This window comes from Thunnus thynnus, chromosome 9, assembly GCF_963924715.1.
Source record: "Thunnus thynnus chromosome 9, fThuThy2.1, whole genome shotgun sequence".
In the NCBI taxonomy this organism is placed as follows: Eukaryota; Metazoa; Chordata; class Actinopteri; order Scombriformes; family Scombridae; genus Thunnus; species Thunnus thynnus.
In genome coordinates, this window is record NC_089525.1 from 11,772,734 (window position 1) to 11,790,290 (window position 17,557).

Consider the following 17,557-nt stretch of genomic DNA (forward strand, 5'->3'; position numbering starts at 1 on the left):
TTCATTTCATTCATTGTTTATTAAGATATAAAGCAGGCACATGAATATAAGAAACGTGTGCACTAATAAGTCAGCTCTCAATAACAAAAATTCCACAGCAAAGTAGTTTGATATCACTCCAGTTTCAAATCCAAACTCAAATACAGCAAAAGACAAACTGTGAGGAAAAAAAAACGTGGTGAAAAACATCCTCGAAATGATTGGTTCTACAGTAAAAAATATCCATCTGTCAAACATGCTCATCCTGCTACCGTTCACAAATGTCAAACGAGCAAAACAAAGATTCAGCCCCGAGACCAGAGCAGCAGGACTTCAAAGCCCCACTGAACACCAATGCACCACTATGCAGCAGAATACTATGTATGACTGGAAAACTAGCTGCACAGAGCAACTCCATCCCAAAGTTGTTACCTGAAGTAATAAAAAAAACTTTCTCTTATCAACCATTTTAAAGCTCTGACACCTGGCAAAATCTCAAAATGTTTCTAGGTTTTTATAAAGATTGTGCATGACATAAAATCTTGATTAGTGTTCAAGCTTTAGGACAAGGAATACAAATAATAAGCAGAGTTTAAAGTCAGTGAATCCCCTCCTTTCCTCGCCCACCTCTAGGCTGTGGAGTGAAAACATTATTGATCCCTCAATTTGGACACATTCTCAGATTGCGGAGGTGTTTGGTCTCATTGACAGTCAATGAGGCTTGTCAGCTTTGGAGAGTACTGACAAATGTCTACTCATTGTTTAGCGCACTGGGTTCTCCCAGGCTTGGAGTTGTTGAGGTGTATTTTCTAAGTTTGACTGACTGGGTGGATCTGTGTGCCTTTAGTGTGAGATTAAACACGTGCATCAGATATGTAGCAAAACAGAAGGCTGGGAAGAATATTCACCTTTGGTTTGCTGCATCATGTCAACATGAAAAAAACAAACATTGTGAAACTTGAGATGCGTATTTATATAAAGAGATGACGAACACCAGTCTCAATGTGAAAAAGGGGGCACAAATCATGAGTCATACAGCACCGAAAATAGTCCACAAAGACAATTTAAACTCATTTGAGCTGTATTTAGTGGCATAACCAAGTATGAATAAAGTTAGAAAGATGCAGGCACACATGGAAATATATCGACTTTGGCTGGACTAAAACATACTTAAAATCTCACCAGTTAGCTCTGCACATCCAAAATGAACTACGATTATTGCTTGAATTAAAATAAGGCAGATGAGATTTTGCATAGTTGATATTTGCAGTACAGAAGTGTCGGTTACACAAGTTATTGTGTCATAATCAAACGTTATAGTGGAAAATACCAGAGACCCCACAGTATTACTATAAAGCTGGTTAGAATACAAAATAATCAAGTCTCTTGGAATTAGTTCTTACAATATCTATGAAATCCGCTTACTTTTCTCTCATAAACATGAGAAAAAAAATGGGAAATATAAAAAAAAAATGCCTTTGTCCAGTTGATATCCCTCTAACTGTATTTCCCACAGAAGAAACAGTTAACGCTATAGACTAGAGAAAACCAGATCTTATGGGATAGGAATGAGGCAGAGTAGGAATATAATGGGTCAAATAGACAAGCCATCAATGCAAAGATGGAATAAGAGTTTCAAATATGTCAAAACCTTTTCTTTTTGATAGAATGACAAGCTCAATCTATATATAAACTCCTTGGTCAATGTTTTGTGTTCTCTCTAATAAAGAATATGGAAGTCTAGATGCTATCCATGGCTTTAAACTCGCTCAGAGCCTGCACAGGGTTGACATGCTTCTTGTGAGATGACCTCTTGACTCTGTTGGTTTGGCCATCATCCTGCTTCTCTCTCTTCACCAGAGGTTTCTTCTCAGGGGCCTTCATCCTCCAGGAAATAGCTGGCATATTAAGGGCCTCCATGCCTTTGTTCTTCTGGTACTTAGTAGAAGCAACGTAAGAGGCCTTCACTGTAGACACCACTGTGTTCATCAGGTTCTTTGCGGCCTGAATGAGGGACATGGCGCTGTCCAACTGATGGAAGAGAAATGCGAAAAGAAATGGTAAGCCTTGTAAAATGGTGAAAGCAAAGCTTGATACTTTTAATTTACATCCTTTTTTGAATGTAAACTGTTCTCGCCCTTCTCATGTGGCTACAGTTTTGCATGGCAAGATTTCCAGAGGAAAAGCAAGGCTTAAATGTTTGTACCCAAGAATCAACGACCTTTCCAAGACTGTATGGCATACAAACAGATGTGAGGAATTTGAGAATACAGAAAAAGGTCACACTAATTTAATCTCTGCAATTTAATAGCCTCAGAGACACTGGTGACACTTGACTGGAAGTGTTAGAAGCACAGTCTCATTTCAGCCCTAAAGGAAGGAGGGAGGGATTCATTATTTCCTGCACACACACAGGCAACATATTTAAATTAATTTGACTGGCAAGTAAGTGGTTAATTAATGCTTAAAAGGGTCTGTAAACATTGGCTTTGTACAGTGTTATCTTAAGTAGAAAAAAAACATTTGTCCTTTCTCACAGAGAAAGCTATTATTTCTGTTATCTGTTTATTTGATATAAAAATATAAGCTGCAAATTACAGTGTGAGAGAATGAATCATTAAGTAATCACTACCAGCAGCCCATGCCATTAAATCTTAGTATTTTTAATTAATATTTATTATTTTAGAACACCTGATAATAAAACTTTACAAAAGTAGCCAATGTTTTCTATTGATTTAATGATCTTTCCAGCTAGGAATTAAAGGTACCCTGTGGAGATTTCAGTGTGAACAAACAGTTTTGTTTACATGTATTGTTTCTACCCACAATATATCAGGCGTATCCTTCAGGTATGAGAAAAACACTGCATTTCTGGCATCCCTTTACATTTGCTATCCCTTTCAATGAATGTTTTGATACCTGCACAGTTTGAACCTGCAATACTGTCACCAACTCAAAAGCTTGTGTTTTCTGAATAGTTCTGAATTTAACTTCCCATTTCAACTGCTCCACTCCTTTTAGTTACTGTGGGGCCTTAGACTGTAAATTATAGATGTGTCCCTGGTGTCTATGGTTAAAATGATGTTGAACTTACCCCCGAGACAACCAGCTCTCCTCCCAAGTTCTGAACCTCAGCCTTGACTTTGCTGCAGATGTTGAGCTGGTGGCAATACAAGGCAATACGCTGCAGGTAGGCAAGCAGGTCCTGCTTACAGGTAGAGTCAGGGCACTGTGAGAGAGAGAGAGAGAGAGAGAGAGAGACAATCAATTAATATATAAGCACAAACAAACAGGTTTGTACTTGTATTTTACCTGCTTGCAGATGATACAATGAATCAATTTTTGTCACTTTAGTCATTTGCTGGCACTACTCAATCTGAATATTTATGTGATTCAACAGACACAATGATCTCACACTTTATCAAGATGAGTTAGCAGCAGTGTGACAGGTAAGGTAGACACCCACATTAGGGATGTGCTTGGAGCCAAAATGACAACCGCACGCCCACAATCTGGTAGATTGATAACTCATCTTCACAGCGTTAAGCACGATCAATTCACACAGAATGCTAATTCTATTAGAAAGCAAACGCTGATGTCAATCTGTTACTTTTAGGTGATGCTAATAATCTTGTGTGAAGTTTATTTGGAAACAAAAATACTTGATCTAGAGTGTAAACAGCAGTCCTGTTCATAGATAAGAAATGTTTTCAGAATTAAAGCCATCATCCCAGCTGTCAGAAATCTGGGTCCTTGGGAGAAAAAAAAAAGGTAGAAAACTCTCCATCCCAACAACTTAAGCAATGACTTCAGGGATGACTGGCGATTTTCTACATTTTTCTTATTGTCAACAAATCTCATGTGTATCCAAAGCCTGATATAGCTTATTCCTCTGTGCTGTAGACCTCCGTTGTTGCCCAAAAACTATTAAAAACAACACATCAGTGAGCCACACCGCTGCACTGGGTGACATGTTCCTTCATCCCTGAAGACAGTCGTTACTGTAGCTTGTTTAGAAACAGCTCCAAAGAGTAAAAACAGTGATAAGATAGTAACCCTCAGGAGTGAGGTTCCTAGTACAACAGATGCCACTGTACATATGCAGAAATGTGGTTACTTTATGTGTTGGTTGGTTGGTTGTGTTATTGAGGTTGTGTTATGTAGCACAACAAGCTAGCAAAGTTCTGTAAATGCAACAGTGTTTCCGCGCATGGCGCCATGGCAGGTTACTATCTTATTGCTTTTTTACTCTTTGGAGACGTTTCTAAGCAAGCTACTGTAACCACGGGGATGAAGTAACATGTCACCCAATGCAGTGGTGTAGCTCACTGATGTGTTTTTTTTGATAGTTTTTGGGCAACAATGCGGGTTTACAGCACAGAGGAGTAGGATATATCAGGCTTAGGATACACACACAATACTTGTAAGCAGTTCGTTGTTGGTTTGGCTCTGCAGGTAAGATTTGTTGACAATAAGAAAAACACAGAAACCCCCCAGCCATCCTTTCAGGTGTGAAGGTGAGAATAAACTGTTAAAGTTGGAAAGGCACTTGAACAGGCTTCCATAAATACAATTAGTCCTCAGGGGAACATGCAATGGATGAGAGGAAGCTAAAACTGTGGTAAAGACAATTTTGAGACCATAAGGTCAGTTCCAAGTTGAAAATCCAGTACCTCTTATTCTTGTTACCAACCAGGCATAGCAATGTTGTCAAAAGTAAGCTAAGAACACAAAACAAAATACATGGGAGCCATAAAAAAAAAAAAAAAAAAAATCCCTCAACATCAAGAAAGCCAATAAATTATCATAAAACCCACTTGAAAGTGGCAGAACGCGAAGAGCCCTGCAAATGCATCTCATTTAGCATTGGCAATCTTTTTGAATTATTTCATCTCATCATAATTAGACTTGGGCGCTACCTTGGAACACCATTTCCAATCCCTTTCCTAGTTTGCTAAACAAGCCCTCTGCCAGCATAGTAATTAGGCCACAGTACGCTGCTTTTCTGCTCATCAAGTGAATGACGTAAACACCCTGATTGGGCTTTGACACTTTACATGAGATGCTAAATCTCAGAGTGACCTGACGCACAAACAGTATGGCAGCAATGATCTTGACATAGCCAGACTGACTATTATAGGTAATCAGAGTTTTAACAGCTTTTCACATCAACTACTTAACTAACTTTACCTCTGAAAAGCACCGGGGGGTGACCAAGTGAATGTGCGAGCCAAGAGAAAATACTGGCTAAAACACCAGTATTTGCAGGTGCTTGGCTGTCAGAAGGAGGAGTCCTTTGGCAGCTGTTAATTCTGAGTGCAGGGAAAAGGTGAAAGGGAGGTAATAGCAGCCAATCTTTTAATTGATGAAATCTCGGTAGGAAGGAGCTGGCGAGGTCAGTGCTGCAGAACTGAAGTGATCAAGAGTGTTTGCATGGGTCCAGACGAAATTAAGAGGCATTCTGACTATAAGTGAGCAAATGACACAGAGTGGACATTACAGTTTTTTTTTTTTCCATTTATCAGCTATGATCATAGCACTAATTTACACTAACACAGAAATTATACTAATTTACAGAAAGTGAAGAAAACCTTTTCTTCAATATGCAATGGGAGGAGGAGGAAACAATTTTGGGATCATGATTTTTGGACACTTCAAACACACTAGGACTTATGATGCGTCTAATCCTGCTGAGCACATTAGTGTCCCTGGTGAGAGTGTGGAGCGCTCCGCTGAATATGGTGCACTCACTCCCAGACATATAAGCATGCATTTACATACAATCTCAGCCAGCCTAACTGTGCTCATTCATATACAGCATACATCAGAGTGATGGAATACTATTGCCCAATAATGACACCAAAATATATATAAGGAACACATCATTTCATCCTATTCAAATAAGTCCTATATAGAGCTGTATAGATGTCCTGTGACAATATTAATAAAATCACTACCATCCTCTCTTGATTAATAAAAGTATGGTCTAAGTAGAGAGGAAGGAAATGTAAGAGTTGACATTCTATTAAAGAAAGGTATGCAAGAGAAGATGAGGGGAAAGAGCTGGAGGGGATGATCATCATATTGCAGAGGACTAATACATGGCTGAGAGACTGGAGAAAATTGGAGGGGGTGGGGGTTAAGAAAAAGAGAGGAAAGAACCAGAGAAAAATAAGTAGTTGGAGAAAAGATGAGGATGAAGAGTGAGCCGGAGGGAAAACAGTATGGAGAAGTAAATAAGGGGGAGAAATCCAACTGGGGAGAAAAGACGTAGACAGGAGGATTCAACTGTAGTTGAGGGGGAGATACGCGATTGAGAGTGTGTGTAAGTGTGTGTGTGCACAGACGCACACATACAATAGCAAAGACCTGCGATGAGGCTGAATGCAGCAGCCATGCTAATGAGGGCTTGGGGAAGTATTCAGACGGCTGAGAGCAGGGCACTGTGAAAGCATCACTTGTGCTCGTACTCAGCTCAGCTGCTGGCTTCACTCAGCACTCAGGAAACTCTGCAAGGCTGCTCTGACTCTGACATGTGAATACATAAGTTGCGCAGAGAAGAGACAAGAACACCTTGGATTGTTCTGGTCATGCAAATAGAAGCCCTGTGTGTGTATGTGATTAACTCAGCTGGTATTCACAAGCTGATGACGATTCAAACACTACAGTACCTGACGGACTACATTCACTGTACTTCATTTATTCACTGTATTCATTTACTTACATTTCATCAGGACACCTTTTAGGTCTCTGTTTTTACACTTGCTGGTATGCATAATTAATAAATAAATAAATAATAAATGGGGCATATAACGTAGGTGTATTTGTTCAACATACTGTACAGTATACATTTCTCAAACACCATAACTGGGCAGTCATGTTGAAAACCACATCTAGCCTCACCACTTTCAACAATCTATACCCATTCCACAGAGCATTTACTCTTGTGTGAAAAAGAAAAGGATCATCACTCTTCTCTCATGTGCTCCTCTAATTGTGACTTCAACCATTAGAGGCCATCATTGTAATTTTTTCCCATCTTGTCTGAGTGCTGCTGTAAAATGTCCCCCAAGCCTGATGATATAGCCTCTTGCTATTCCCACATGCTGTGTGGCCAGTTATGGGCTGGGACAGATAACCTTGCTTGGTCAGCTACTATTGAGAGATGGCAAAGCAGGAAGAGAGGCACTAGGGACTTCATCACATAGCTCGGGATATCTATTCAAGGCAAACTAATAGAAATGGTGAGTCCCCGTCTTTCAGAAGGAGCCAGCAGTACAGGAACCATCAACACTTCTTGTGGAGTGCTTCATGTCTGTTCAGTACAGCTGCAAAAAATTAGTTGATTAATTGATCTAGAAAATTAATCAGCTACTGTTTTGATAATTAATTGTTTAACCCCTAAACATTTCTTTAAATTACTGTAAAATTAGCATAAAACACCTATCCAAGGCATACATAAAGTAAATTGAAAGCTGTTCTTGAACCATTAGGAGTACATGTATGGTTTTGGTCTCTTTTGAAAGGTAACACTTTAGTTTTTTCCCCAACAGTCAGAATCACTAAGAGCTACTGGCAATGAGTTATAGAAGTTTGAACACACTGAAGTGTAAGGTTTTTATTTCCACCTGAATGTTTTTTTGCAAACAGATGCCTGCAGATGACCTGTACCTGTGACTTATTAGCTGGAAAACACAATGGGACCACAGCATGGAGCCTTACCTAGTCCAAGTTCAAATTTAATAACAATACCACAGAAAATTACTGTTTTGTTTTTCTAAGGGTCTGTGTCTAGGCGTCTTCATATAAAAGGCCTTTTAGAGACACCAAATAACCCCTGCTTCAGAGTAACTGAAGCATAAACACATTAGCCTATAGTGCTTTGTTCCCCTGTTGAAACTAAACTCTGTGCATATAAAAGACTCAAAACAAGTTCTATTGTGGAAAAGTTGTTCATATGAAAAGTAAGTCACAGCAAACTATTTATATTTACATAATTTCCATGTGGTGGCTTTTTAGAAACCACTAAAGCTGCATATGGTCAGAATTTCATCGGCTATTTGAAGCACCAGGCTCAGTCTTTAAAAGAAAGAAGAGGGGCAGGCACCTCGTAATAGTTTGTTTGTTGGTGGTCTGACAGAGGTGTTAATTGTACCTTCTGTTGTAATTGTATCTTGAAATGGTTTGCATCAATCAAATCAAGAGAATGTTGGTTTTCCAAAGATGTGTTGCATGAGTAGCCACTTAAAGACAGGAGTTGTGTACACGGCATAGTTGTGTATTTAACAGTGTGATGGCCCATGGACACGACTTTAAGTGGTTAAATCATTTTAAAGTGGGAATTCAAACATTCTCTTGTGCTGTGTGAAGTGTTTTTCCTTGTCTTAACATTGTAGTAAAATGAATATTTTGGGGTTTTGGATTGTTGGTTGGGACACAACAAGAAAGACATTTGATGACACCACATTGGACTCTAGGAAATTTTGATTTTCTGATGTTATTTGGCTTAACAATGAATGTTTAATTGAGAAACTAAGCTGCAATTTCTTAACTGATTACAAAAATTAGTCATTAGTTTCATCCTATTCTAGAAAAATAAAGGTGAATCATCAACGTTGGGTCAAAGGATAGTGAATCATGATTTTAATTTCCTAATTGAATCTCTTTGGTAAAAATGCCTTACATGACTTAGTTTACTGTTTCCATATTCATGAGGGTCTAACTTTGCAAGTGTGTGGGCAGCACTCCTTTTTGCATTGCTTTGCATATAAGCTGTTGCTTTAGAGACGGTTCAGAGCACAGTGCAAATAAAAGCAAAAATACATTTTCCCCTTAACAACGCACAGCCCACAAAATAAGAGAGGACGCAGTAAATGAGGCAATAAGGATGACAGAGCAGGATGTTGAACAAAAGGATTCACTGTGCTACGTGTTGGGTAATGTCCATGATATAAATGATGATCAGGAAGGTCAGGTCCCATCATTGGAAATGTCATGCAGTTTCTCTGAATTCCATTATACGGAGCAGAGACAGAGCCAGAGCCACTGTGCTGCTGCCGCCCAGCACTGACCTTTCAGGATGCATCACCCAGAAGAAATGCCAATTTCCAATATTTACTGACACGGCAGCATTCTAATGTGCCGCTGGCAGCAACCTGTTGGGGAGTGCCACACAGCAACAAACACGGAGGTATTTTCTAATACGTTTGGTTTTTGAGTAACTTCTTGTCGTGAGAAAACTGATACTCTCACTGTTTTTAGACCTTAGTGTATTCACTGGAGGGACTTTACCTGCTTATCAAACCAAAGTACAGCCAAACCATGCTAAAATGGCAACAACTTAAATTTTGTACCCATTATTTCATCTATTCTATAAGGGTTATTTTAATTAAGAACAGTGACAAAGGTAAACAGAAAGGGTTTCATTTCTTCATGTATACTGATAACTATGCCTCAACTCTATAAATCATCCCATATCACAACGTACTGACAACCCAATTTGTTCTCCTGCCACTGTTAAAAGACAAGCTCAAACAAACACAAATATTTTCATTCAGCCGAGCCTGACTGTGTAGTGTTGTGGCTGGATTTTCATAGCATAGAGAGGAAAACAAATCCAAAACCTTAGACCAGCCAGCACGTTCCATAATGCGGCTTTACTACTCTGACATATAAAACATCTACCAGGGGAAAAAAAAAAAAAAAAAAAAATCAGACATTTGTGTGGCTGTGTGTGTGGTAGAGGGTTGTGGATAATTAACTGTGCCTAACCTGAGAAAGGACCTTTAGAACAACAAGCTACAGGGCACCTTTATCTGCTACTACACCTCAAAAGTGCCACAGGGGTTGCAAGGATCCAGAGATATATGTTACAGTGTGCCGAGTGCCATTGGGAAAAACACTTCAACTGGGATCCATGACAAAGTTAAAGGAGATTCAGGAAACAACGCACTGGAAAGACCATTCTGTTACTTTAGGCAGAAACTGAAGTAGGAGATAGTGACAGAAAATTGTCGTTTCCAATCTGTAGTATGCAGGCACTTAAATATAACACACTGTAAAATAAAACATGTTTAATATATTAAATTTAAAACTTGTGAAAACAGTGGCTGTGAACACAAAATGGCTCAAACGTATATATGAATATAGAGGATTTAAAAAGAAAATGAAAATAGTTTTATTGCTGGATAAACTCTTCAACAGAGCACACACAAGACCTCTAATGAGGTTGAGTGCGTTGGTGTTTTCTGTGCACAACCTTGTTAATCTGCTTCATAGTTTATGTGCTGTACATTAGACTTCTTCTGTCTGGTGTTGATCCTGTTACTGTTGATGACTAAATATAAAACTGCCATGGTCTACCAATATCAATCAAGATCCATTTCAAACTGAATGATGATAGTCAGATCTCTTCTCCTCGCTGCATCTGCTAAAACGATGCTCCATATTTGCATAGGGCCAATTCGATCACACCGGCAACTGGGAATGTTAATGTGACATTGAAGCAGACAGAGAGTCTGGGTGTGACAGGAGAAAATCAAGCTGGGGGCAAGCCAAAAAGATTGACTTTAGAGGCAACCACAGGGACCAATTAAATGGCCGTCATCAATTTTTAAGGTTCGTGCACCTGCAGCTGTCAGTCAGGCATTTCGCTGTAGTGCTTGTAAGCAAAACTGATAACTTAACATGGCGGCTACAGGATATATAACTACAAACGGACATGTTCAAACATTTATACATTATACTCTTCTGATTTTGACTTTTATTTGGGCTGACCCTTTACTCCTTTTTGAAACTGAAAACCTGACAGCTATTTTGCAATTTCAGTTTGAAAGACAAAGCCTACAAAGTTCTCAAAAATCTATTAAATAGCTATACACTATTTAATCCAAATCATAGTCATCCATTTCTCTCCTGAATTATAAAGATTCTGTCCACAGGAAAGGAACTTACGACTTCATACAATCATCTAAATACTTTGGCTGTTCTTTTCATGTTCCTTCCACTGGATTCTCCACCTCTCTGAGCTCTTTGGTGACCCAACTCTTATTACTGGCCTTCAGGATTGACAGAAAAAAATAAATATTGAATTACCATGGTTAAATGCCTTTCAAAACAATCAATTGGGAGTTGATACATTTTCTCAAGCATAAAATAAGGTGAGCTGCTCTTGGTTGGGCTTAACTGCAATTGGCTGAGGTCTGACCCTTGAACTGCTGAGCTGAGAATTTGTGGACTCTCTGGGTGATTTTGCTTCTCCACTGCAGTAGGTAATTTACAACCCTGTCTGCTGTTAAGCGACTAGGGCCAGAGCCGGGATTAGACTGTGACCAGCAACAGAGCCCATGGATCACCATAAATCTCCACTGATTGAATGCAAATTGGAAAAGTACACTATGTATGTCAGTATACATCATGGGAATAAAGCTTGCACACACACAGCAAGCACATGCACATTCTCTAAATATGCAAGCCTGTTTTATGTGCATGTGTTTGTATGTGTGCATGCAAGTGTTTATGTGGTGAGCAGGCAAGCAGCAGAAATTTATAGACTACATAGTGGCTAACACATTTGCATTATAAATCTCAATTACATAGCATTATTTGTTTACCAGCCTGCTCAGATGGAATTCTCATAAGATGCCCTGCAGAAGAGGGTCATAAATTCTTAATAAACTGCAGTGCAGACCTTTGTACGGCACTGACCTAAATCCTGCAGCTCATCTCTGCACTACACTCATTTCTTTAAACTTTAATAAGGCTCTATTACACATATTTAACAGGCTTTTCAGAAACCCCAAACTAGACCATGTCCACCTGCACGTCTCTGTTGAACATGATACGCAAATACAAAAACATGCCATGACAGTCTTGTGAAGGAAAATGTGGGGTGAGATGCTGTGCTATCAGTCTGGGACCATCTGCCGATGTGTTTTATGAGGAGTAAACCCTCATAGGCCCTCCATGCCAGAGGCACAGAGCACAAGTGATTAATATGCCTAGGTTAATGAGCAGTCCCAGCATTGCCTTTGCTCCTCTGACTCTGTCAGTATGTGTGCATCTTGATGCTGATTCACTTAACTATTGCTGCTGGAGTATGCAGACCATCACAACGTGCCATGCCTTTGCTGTAAGTGGGCCTGTGGCACCTCCTGCTCTGTTCGAGATATGGCCCTAAATATAAACCGCCTGTGTAAATAAATAAATTTAAAAAACTGCCACCTGGCAATTATACTGCTAATTAAAAGGCAAAGCACTCTTAATGGATTCATCTCTCAGGAGGGATGTTCCTCTCTCCACACAAATTCACTGCCCCTTCTTTTCTACCTCTCTCCCATCTCTCCATCATTCTCTTCCCCACTACCCCATGTTCATCCCTGGGAGCCCTGGCTGATGTGTTTCGGGTGAGTGTCGCCTGGTCTGCTAGTGTTTTGGTCTCTGCTGAGAGAGAAAGGCTAAGAGGGACAGCTGGATGGGTTCACAGGCTGGAGGGGTCCTCACTCTTGGCAAAGACTTCTGTTCCAACAGCCAAAGCTCTTCATTTATTCATACTTTGAGTGCTTCAAACCCCAAAATCCCCTAATAGTGTACACACACAAACATACATAGAAAAAAGAGATAGAGATGAGTACCTACAAATAGCTGAGGATAAGAGAATAAAACAGCCGCTCAAATCTAACACATCAATACACATGTGTTTGCTGAGAGGAAGGCCAGTCAACAGACGTGTTTGTACGTAGGCATACACACTCACACATATATGCACGCTAACACACCTGCACAGTTGCCCATCTGTTTTCTTTGGGGGATAACACTGTTTTCATTAAAGTGAATAAGCATCTTCAAAAGCGGCAGTGAGGCATAAAAAAGTTACTTTCCAGAACGGCTTATTCCCTATTCAGATGATTCGGATGCAATTAGGTCAGTGCAGGTAAGACTTTTACTTTATGATAGACATGGGCCTGTAATATTAAGGATCTGAGGGCACCTTAAATAAAATATCAGATGTGCAGGGCTCTTGGAGGCCAGCAGCTCATTATATTAGAGCGTGAGGGAGAGATATCTGCTGAAAGCTAGATGCAGATGTTTCCAGTCTATGTTGGCATAATTGAAGAAACCCCTGGCTGCGCAGCAATGAGACAAAACTATTTGATATACATCTTACACCCTCTTTGAATTTGAGCAAAATTTAGGGAGAATGTTTTATGAGCAGGGGCTCTTTGTTTTTTGTTTTGCCGGCATCATTACATGTGGAACATACTTCACAAGTGCATGAACAGCTCCAACAGATCTCTTCTCATTACACAAACCACCAAGAGAAAAACAGCTATGACGTAAAACTACATAATCCTTAAATCAATTATTGACCACTGCTTTGTGTAGGCAAACTTTGACTGTTTAGAGACAAATGTTTAATAGCGCAAAATAGAGTCAAACAGATTTCTTAATGACCAATACAAAGCATTAAAATCCATGTGCTGTAGTGAGCCATGAATCATTCAGTTTGAATGAAATCATGACTTAACGATGAGGCTTTATGCTGTTTCAACCTTTTGCCAGCATGATATCAGTAGAGATGTCAACAAAACCGGAGTAAAAGAGAGACTGACAACACATCCGATGTTATCGAAATTGAAATCTTACAGCAAACATCTAAAGCCAGTGTGTGCCTTCTAAAGCGACTGTGTGTTCTTGGATTGAAGTGGAAGAAACCCACAGATGGTGCATCTCAACCACAGAAACAAGCGACGTCTTTACCGGGGAAGACCTCGATCTGACAGCCATGTCGTGTTGCAAACATCACGACTAAACTCTTTCATGATTTAACAACAAAATGTATACATATAGCAGACACAGAGGAAATAACTCTGTGCCTATGAGATGGCACATGAATAAGTTGGGGGATAAATCAAGTACAGTGTCCCTGAGGAGTAGTACAGTGCAAGTATTTAAGTGAAATATGAGGCCATGGATAATTGAATGCGTGTTTCCCTGTGTCAAGGACCACAGTCTCTGGGGTAAGGAATAGATGTGCAGAGATGATGGAATCGGGAGTTGGGGAGTGGGAGATGGAAGGACCAGAGAAGGGAGGGGGGGTGGAGGGGGGGGGGGGGAGTGTTTGATCCTGAGAGAAACTGGTAAAGACTGGGGGTGTCACACAAATGATGGCAGATGTTAACATCAGTAGGACTCTACAGCGTAAGCCTTTTACTTGGATTAGCTCATAAACATGAAAATGAGAAAAATTTAAATAAAAAGCCTTTGTACAAAAAATAAAATTACATGTACTGAATGTTGTTTTGTTTATCACATTTTGTAGACGTGGCTTAAGAGTAAAGAGAGCACTGAATATTAATATCACCACCTCCTACAGTGAGTCTTTAAATCTGGCTTATAAACAGGGCTGTTAATTTAAAAACAAAAGGAAGGAGTGTCAAGTTGCATCTGTATGAAAGCTTTTGAGCACTACCGCACGCAGCAATGCCAGTTCCTTCAGTAACACAAGTGCAGAGAATGAGCGGTCTACATAGAAGACTCCAACACCATGATGTCAATTTATCAATACTACAGTAACTAAGTACAAAGAAAATGTGACATGTAGCATTACTAAGGTTAAGTAGGCATCTCCATGATGATGAAAAGCACCTTTCTGATACACAACTGAAGCTTTTGTTGGCAGGAGTAGCATTAGTGACGTACGCGCCCCTGTCCTCGAACAAAGCAATCACTCATAGGTCAGCATCCTCTCATTTTGATTATACACCACAAATTCACAACAAGGAAGTAAAGTTAACAGGATGCTGTTACAGGCTTTATAAAAAAGGAAATTACATGTGTAGCTTCTCTTTTAACAACATTCTCCATGTACTACGCCAACCTGAACCATGCAACTCTGCCTCAGACATGACATTAGTGTTGCGTTATAAAGTGTCAGCTGCCATTTTTCTGCACAAGAATGTTTGTCCTTTATGTCGCTGCAGTTGTTGCTAATTTATCTAGCCCCAACAGGGTCGATGAGGCACATCGCTACAATTCTAATTACATATTGGGGTCGCTAGCACAAAGGTGTAGGCCTCCATCAAAACCTTTGGGATGGAGGTTCATTAACAACTTACATTGTCAGCGATGGTGCGGCCCAGCTTGTCCATTCTTGATCCTGCCTCTGCAATTTTCTTGGCAGCGCTGATGACATCAGATGTATTCTTCAGTGGCCCTTTCCCCCTGGGGAGAAGAAGTAGAAAGATCAGTCACTGTTTCTGATCTGCTGCAGCCTCATTCAATATGCAGGAGCAGCATCTCCGTCATGGAGCGGCTGTTTGTTTTAGAAGGTTGTTTTTTGGTCAGAGGCGCGTATGGATAGAGAGGCATGACTTATGGGAGTAGTTCAGGGAACCACTACAGAAATATATGTGTGTGTGTTGGTGCAAAGATGATTCCACGCACACAAAACACACTCTGACACCATATTTTTCAGTTTGAGCTGTGACTGTTTTATAACCCATTAAATGCAGAGGCACAGTTTTTAAAGAATGGGATCACGACAATATACTATCACACCTTTAAAGTTAGGTGTTAAACTGCTATTTTCCTGTAGTTTTAGCTTTTGATACACAAAATATATGGATAATATGCAGAACCTAATGGCACTATCACACTAAGGAATTGTAGGGAAACCCTGACTCAAAGAGGCCATCATATTATAGCTGTCAGCACTGCCATGTGCTTTCTATTCCAACAGAAATTCTTTTGTTCAACCTATTTGGCCCCTGTCCTTCAAGCAGCTTTGAAGGGTTTATTAGAAGGCAAAGAAAAAAAACACACTGTGCCGGTTTCATATCCGTTGGCTGATGTATATAGGATGGCCTCAAGAACCTAACACACATCACCAGCTCTTCTTTTTTAAAGTCATTTTCTTCCAGTTATGGAACAAAGGAAATATGAACAAAAATGTATTCAAAGAAGACACATGAGAGTCTGACTCAACTTAAAAACTTTGGTGATTGTCCTAACGCTATACATCCATTTTTGACCCTTCTTGAGTCAAACAAAGCCAGTCCCGACACAGGTCAGTCCAGCCCTGACCCGACCTACTGTAAAGCTTGTCAGCCATTTGCAGTTTTTCTGCCCCCACAAGGGACTCTGGGGCACAGTTGGCAAGAGGCACAAATTGGATTCAAAGCTGCTCTCTCCAGGCTAAAAAATGAGCCATCCAACCCAGAACAGATGGAATTTTGTGTTCTGTTCTCTCGCTTCCTCTTCTCTCCCCTCCCGTCTCCAACCCTTCCCTTCTCTTGCTCTCCCTCTGCTGCTCTGCTGTAAAGCAAGTCAGGGTCCTAGTGGAAGAGGCCACGCGTCACAGCACAGACTGGAAGCTCTCCAGGGACAAGTCAACCCCTGGAGACAGAGCTGGAGGCACTGTGATGGGTTCTGGGTAAAAAGCCTACATGGAGTGTTTAAGAGCGATCTTAGTAAAATGCTGTAGTTTCACATTGCATAAATACAGCAGCCACTTATTTCTCCCTAACAACTGATGTTTTCCTAAAATATTTAACAACTGAAAGGACCAACTGATAAATTTCTTCATATTTCCAGCTCTGCCTAGGTGTCCAAGTGACTGTGTTGTGATAGGGAAAAGCACACAGGCGGCCACGGAGACAAACACTAGTACTCTTGACAGGAGGACACCCTTGTGAGATTTTAATAGTGGGTTTATACATGGCGAGGGGTCTGGGGATTTCAGGTCTGGTGACAGCTGCAGGCCTCCAGATGGGTGCAAGCCACATCGGACCAAGTACTCCACAGCACAGAATGCTCTAAGACAGGTGGCTCCCAAATACGTTGCATGATCCTAAGCCACACATGCTTTATTCATGAGAGCCACCGTACAGCCATAAGCAATGCAGGAGTCAGAAAGAATCTCTCTCACTCTCTGCAGATTTGTCAGGAGAGAGGGTCCGGATCAATTACCTCATACAGCATTAACCTTGGCAAGGCTTTGTGCCAGCTCAAGGTTGAGGGGGCAATAATTTGGGCGCGGGCTGAATTAGCCAGCTACTGACCTTCCATGTGCTACTGCTGCATGTGAGAGTGAAGGCATAATGTGAAGATATATATTCAGCCAGGAAAACATTCATGTGTGCTCCCTCATACACACACACACACGGGCCTACAGGGAGCGATCCAAAGTTTTAGTGTGCCAAATAAGAAAAGTCACGACACTAAGTTGTGTTCCAGCACCTTAAATGAACTAACTCTCAGAATAACTGCACTATTAACATAGGCATGAAAGCCATTCCCACAATGACAAATGGCAATATTCTAACATAAGGAATATAATGTAATTATCAGCAAACATAAAAATATTGGCCATCACTAACATAATTAAAGCTCGACCCAAAACACTTTAAAATCAACACCTCCCACAAGCAACTGTGTAACTTTGCAACACCAGATGAGAAAATTGGTTTTAAGGTATTAAAACACTGAGCACATTCAATCAAAATGTTCTATGATTATACATATAATAAGTTAAAGTTTAGAACAAATAAAGTAACTGTTTGCTTAGTTTGGTTTATCA

At 40.3% G+C, this 17,557-nt stretch overlaps 1 protein-coding gene across 2 annotated transcripts in view; it reads right to left on the reverse strand.

Moving 5' to 3' along the window:
* The window catches only part of ctnna1 (catenin (cadherin-associated protein), alpha 1), an 86,602-nt gene continuing 69,045 nt past the window's right edge, over positions 1-17,557 (reverse strand). For both annotated transcript variants that reach the window (XM_067598860.1, XM_067598858.1), the window contains exons 16-18: positions 15,096-15,201; positions 3,074-3,208; positions 1-2,010 (exon numbers count right to left, since the gene is read on the reverse strand). In XM_067598860.1, coding sequence (XP_067454961.1) covers positions 1,720-2,010; positions 3,074-3,208; positions 15,096-15,201 — 532 coding nt within the window. In that variant the 3' untranslated portion in view covers positions 1-1,719. The remainder of the gene's footprint in view (positions 2,011-3,073; positions 3,209-15,095; positions 15,202-17,557) is intronic.